Raw genomic sequence first — 6,007 nt, forward strand, 5'->3', positions numbered from 1 at the left:
GCGTGAACTAACGAGGCGCCCCCCCCCCCCCCCCCCGGAGAAATTTCACTGCGTAAGCTCTAAATTGTTTGTCGTACGCAATATACTCTTGGCTCTACAGATCTAATGGTCAACCACTCGGCTGCTTGCAAATTGTTGAGTGAACCAACAAAAAATATGGCATGTTGTTTTATCCGATGGTCCGTTTGCTGCACGGTTCTCTGCTATTCTATTGTTAGAATTGTTTCGGCCTCCCGCTTTCGAATTCATCTGGCCTCTGAAACACTAATTTGTCTGTTTCATCTTGCAATCTTTCTTTGAGCATTTTCGATAATACCGAGTAATTAATGGCGATCAAAATACCTATGAGGCCATTCGACGTACTGTTGCGTAGCTACTAATTCCCCCCCCCTGAGAACCAGGGTTTGGAAACGCAAAATCTGCCCCTATTTCTGCATAGTTCTTTGTAGTCAAGTCGCTAAATCAATCCTGTATCTTTTTGAGCCAATGATAGCCAGCCAATCGTTTTGCTACGAAGCACATCACAGGGTCTTTACTAAAACAGTATCTCTATTTAGTAGGTTGCAAAGCGATTGCTCTAGACCTCTGGAGCAAGGCGATTCACAGCATGGAAATTTAGTCTTGTACAGTTCGTCCACTGTTCATCTTGTCATCTTCTTTTTAACGCTTCAACGATATTACTGCTTAGTTGTATCCATTTTTGCTCCACACACCTCACGAACCAAAAATTAACCATCATAAAAGCGAAAAACTTGGATTAATAAATGACAGTAACCAACAACCAGCCTTTTAATCGCAAAACACAGGTATAGGCTATAGTCCTCCGTACCGAGTTTTCACACAGCGTATTCATGTTTTATTAGACTGAAGTTTTCCATGGGTTTCGGATTTGTCCACCTTAGTTGTATCCAACTATCACAGTATACAAGCTTAGCTACTGGTTTAAAAGAATTCTGGTTAGGGTTGGAACCTGAACTTTTTGGTAGGCGGTACTTTATGACAGTCATGTGAGTCACTGGCTGGCGATTACGATCATAGCAAATGATGGAAAGCTCTTAGCATCTGAAGTGCCTTCTAAAAGTGTTTGCCGGTTGGTCAGGACAGTTTACTCTCGGACGGTTGCACCGCGATCAACTACCTCTAATCGGATTAAAATAAGGCGAAACACCATTAAGAGACGTACAAATACTGTGATCTAGCTTCATCATTCAGCAGACACAAACTAGTCGCAAAACTTGTGAATTTTTAGCTCATCCTTTCAAAAGGTTCGGGACGTATTATTGTCCAGAGTTTTATGCATTTCTGTGATCGGTTGATATTTACGATTGATGGTGTAGCAATGAACTAGTTTGTCGTATCATTCTTACATCATAACTTACCATCGGACGGTTCTGTTTGAAGCTAAACGCATATAAAGATAAAACGAGAATCTCACGAATATTTAATGTCTGCCCGTATCGGGTTTTGTTAGCGTTCGCAAACCTTATGTTCCTTGTTATCATGTTATAATGGTCTCATCAGGCTTCTGTTTCTTCGTTGTTCCGCACCATGGAAATGGCTTACAGTTCCATGGAAAAGTTTGAGCATTCAACCCCGTCTAGTCGTTAATACAAGCAATATCTTTCATTCTGACAAGATGAAAAGATCCTGATTACTAACTATCCTGGCTGCGGCTTTACTGATGTTGACAGGTGGCGCTGCATGGACACTATACAAGTGTTTTGTCATTGGTCGTCAGCTCGAAATAGGATAGCGGAAGCACGAAAATGCTGGACTAAACCATGTCTTCTGACATCGTCGAGCATCGCGGATTCCTCACCCACGAGGATGACGGCATTCAACTTGATTCATTGACGCTCCAGATGGAATGTCCTTTTAGCACTAATAAAACCAATAAATGCCCAAAATTAGTAAGCGGTATTCATTTTGCTAGTAGTTACACTGTATGCCCTAGACCAGCTTGAAACATAAATTGCGCTGTTGTCTTTTGGGGGAGTTGCATACTGTATATGCATATGCACTTAACAAACTTACCGCGCGCGAGTCGCCTTCAAGCGCCCTTCCTTTTGCATGACTACCTATCCTCCAGAATAATCAAGTCAACGAGATTTCAGGTTTTTGAAAACAAAACGAACAGGTTGTGTAAAGCTATCTATTGGCATATTTGCCACTGCCATACATCTGTGGAGCTGTGACCTAACTCTTCCTAATACCCTCCTCAACTTGCCCCACTTCTTCAGTTCACTTGTACAGTTCTTCTCGTAACTTACTATGAGGTTCACTTTTTTTTTTGTTTGGCCAATTTGCGACTAAAATACTGATGCTCAACCGCCATTCGAGCAAAGTTTCCATATCATAGGGCTTGCTATCCTCTCCGTTTCGTTTTTTTTTCTGAATACGCATCAGGTAAAACAGATGGATGTGAAGTTCGGGTTAAGAAAACTGATGTTCCTAATAACCATGGCATTGGAAACGTGTGGCTTCAAGCAGAAGCTGATGCCATTGGTGGTTAGGCAACCAATGAAACGGCGATCTTGTTTTAACCACCGGTACTGTGCAACTAATCAAGCTTCGTTAACAGTATGTTTTACACTCACGCACACCAGCACACCCGAAAGGTTCAGGTCCCTAATCCATCTACGCGTCCCTGGTCGTTTTTTGATCGCCTATTAGCAAATGCCGCCTTTCCATGCACAATCTTCACACTAATAGAATTTTGTTTGTGAACCTCTCTATGTGATAGACATGTGTTTTCATGTTACAACACCACAGTTCGATTCGCTATGTTGTCTTTGTAAATCAGGTAAGTTTTATTGTCATTCTTCTTTTGATGTGAGTTTTCTGTGAACCATTCTAAGCCGTCATTTGATTGATCTGTTGCCGATCCTCATCGCGTTGTTGAAATTTATCCGTATCTCCTGTCATCTCCATATATATGTTTTCCGTGTGCTCTAAATTGGCTCTTATCTTCGCCCCTATGCGGCTCGGTGCTTTCGATCTTGCCGTATCCCTGTTGTCGACTCCTTTCGTACCTCGCACTGACCCGCTATTTTAATTCTGGAAAGGTTTAAATACATATGTCGCAGTCTGTGCAATGGTTCATGTTGTCCACGGTAAGTACCCAATCCCACACCGTTCAGGTTCATTAACACCTTTCGACTCACTCCCATCTGTTTGGGAAGCAGTTAGGCTAGGCCCGATTAACAGATGGGAACTGATCGTTTTGTTGAGCCGCTATCTTCTCAGTCCCTCTTGTACTCAGAATATTTTCCAACCGGCCCACTCATACTTAAGCTTCCGAATTTCAGAAATCCCCAGGTCAATTCGTAAGGTGTATACTGCTGGTCTAAGGTCTGTTGGTTTCATTGTATATTTTCCGATTCTTAGTGTATGAAATATTGAAGTCTGGCTTGAATACCTAATTAGTTCAACGGAAATGCAAGCCGATTTCTCCGACCATCAATTGGAAACAGGGAGCAGTTCGTACCGGACCTTTGTGCTTCGTTCCTTTGACGTTTAAGTACCGTATCCATCGTTTATGTTGACAAAATGTACGCAGCGTTAACGAAACCCGTCCCTTGCTTCTCCTAACAGTGCACTTTCGACCTATTGGGTTGGGTGAATGGAGGTCACAGACCACAAAATGAATGATCGCAAATTTGATTTGGACTTCAACATAACCTCAGTCGAGTGTCCTCTAGGCCAGAAATCCATCCTTATTTGTGTCTTCCTCGTAAGCAAGCCGTTTTTCTGTTGACGTTATCCTTGAGCTTTCTCACTGACTGTCTCGTGCAGCGGTTAAGGTTTCCCATGAAGTGGTTGGCTCAGCGATAAGCATGAGTCGATTCGCATTGATTTACGCGAGCGCAACATGGTAGCTACATGAGTAACGTAATGCCGATTGTGGCCTACATATATCTTCCCCTTCAATGACGTCAGACGACCTTTAAAGGTCGCTGCTAGCGCAAACACTCCAACAGGGAGGGTTGGACAAGTAAGCTGCGACCAGTCTGTCCTATTAGTCGGTAAGGTAAAAAAATGTGACGGCATATTCTATTTGCTCGGGTTTTTTGTCAGCTATTAAGCTAAGTCATAAGGGGCCTGTCAACGTGTCGAAAGAGGCTTGTCTAACAATGGTGGGTGAAAGCCAAAAACACGGTCGATAGCGCAGGCGCTGTCACAGCAGTACAGGAGTGATAATGCGCACCAAGCAAAGTGATTCCTTTACCTATCGCACTACCGCGCGTTTGTTACCATATCCACTCTAACATGACTGTTATGTATGCCTGCCTGTGTTCCCGTTACCACTACTAACTGGCGTGACTTTGTCTTCAAAACTATCGCTCACGCGACACCCGACCACGCATTGATCAGTGGGAGGGCTGCCTCAGCTATATGGAACCACAATGAACTCATTTTTTTTCAGGGCGTTCAACTGTGCCTCAGTTGATAGATATTTACTTATGGCTATTGTCTTAAGGTAGCTGCCGAGTTTTTTCAACTACACAGCAGTCTCGTAACATCCGGTTGAAGTATACTCAGTCGTGGCTACGTAGTTATCCGGTTTCCTTGCTTGTATTAGTGATCCACTGAGTGCACTTTGTTGTTGTGCACCACATTTCAACTCCGGCCAAGATACTCTATGCGTATCATGGAAGCAGTCACCTGTACAGCTAATCTTATAACGATAGTTCCATAAACCTGGTTATTAGACTGTAGATCGCTGTGTATCTCTCAGCTCTAGAAACAAGAAAGCCGAGGCCACGTGTAATAACCTAACTAAATGCGGTTTTCTATGCAGGACCCAGTCACTTTGCGGCTTCGGTAGATTTTCTGCTGCTTGCAATGTGCCAATGTTTCACAAGAGGCAGCGACAAACCATAGGGGGTGATGAAGTAAAGTTCGTCAGGAGGCGGGTGGTTACAGACGACAGAAATTTGTTCACTGTCATGTATTCTTGTGGTTGATTAATATTGTTCCTGTGTTCATCAAAATCCCTATTTAAGCTGTTACACACCTGCCATCCACATAGATGTTGTTTTAAGACACTGTTCCCATCCCCACTTCCATTGCTAGACTTGTGGGCCGTGGCTATTGGCATGGTATGAACCCATTCATTCGCAATGGACCTGTGCTGTCATCAGATTATATACGTTTGGCAGCAAACTTTTTAGTTTACGCAACTGTGTCCCGTTGGCGATAGTGATGAAGGTTATCTTCCTGGGACAAACTTCCCTATGACTATTGATTTACACTTCTATGACCTGGCAGCTAGAGGGATTTCGGACCAAACGACGTAGCGCAGACAAAGTCTTCCAAAAGTGAGGGTTCTACTTTGCGTAGCAATTCCGGTCGTAGTATGTATTTTGAGTAACAGTAGGATGACTTTAACCGAGTTCTAAAATCCAAAGGCGCCATTTGAAATCGCGCCTATGATTGTTTGTCAACTGCTGGTTGTTCCTCCACTTTACCTAAATTAGCTACAGTAGTGTGTAGCTCTTGTTTGACTGGATCTTTGGGTCATGTTGCGGAATGAGTGTTGCTTACTTTCGTTCATTTCAGTGTTGCTTGAATGCCTGTGCACCTTGTTCGTGAGTGCTTTCGCTACGACCTGAAGACTCTCGCAACAATTCTGTTTTTCATAGCTGTGTGCACTCAAGTGCTGACATACAAAGTTGGTGTTCCCTTCAGATGAAACTGAATGTATTCCTTCTTGTGAAGTATGATGTGATCAGAGCAACTTTCAAAATTACTGCCGATCTTCTAGTGCCGCCTTTATGTGGTTAGCTAACTTTAATGCTATTGGACAGTACATTTCTGTCCTAGCCTTCCTGGCTTTATTCAGTGTACTGGCCACCGTTCTCCCATTAGGACCGTCCGACTATGTATGAAATAAACTTCTAGGCTCATCTTGACGTCTGTCAGGTCTCCGTTTATATGGACATTTGTCTACCCGGAGGTCGTGAGTTTCCCCTACTGTGCCCCCCCCCCCCCCCCACATCCTTTT

General features: G+C 43.5%; 2 protein-coding genes across 2 annotated transcripts in view; one reads left to right on the forward strand and one right to left on the reverse strand.

Moving 5' to 3' along the window:
- The window catches only part of T265_03063 (hypothetical protein), a gene marked incomplete at both ends in the record, with an annotated part of 7,618 nt that extends 5,546 nt beyond the window's left edge, over nt 1-2,072 (reverse strand). Inside the window, 2 exons of the mRNA XM_009167452.1 lie at nt 1,380-1,401; nt 2,035-2,072. Of these exons, the coding sequence (XP_009165716.1) occupies nt 1,380-1,401; nt 2,035-2,072 (60 nt within the window). The remainder of the gene's footprint in view (nt 1-1,379; nt 1,402-2,034) is intronic.
- T265_03062 (hypothetical protein) overlaps nt 1-6,007 on the forward strand; it is a gene marked incomplete at both ends in the record, with an annotated part of 39,733 nt that overhangs the window by 31,149 nt on the left and 2,577 nt on the right. The window lies entirely within an intron of this gene.

Source organism: Opisthorchis viverrini (assembly GCF_000715545.1).
Source record: "Opisthorchis viverrini unplaced genomic scaffold opera_v5_41, whole genome shotgun sequence".
NCBI classification, from domain to species: Eukaryota; Metazoa; Platyhelminthes; class Trematoda; order Opisthorchiida; family Opisthorchiidae; genus Opisthorchis; species Opisthorchis viverrini.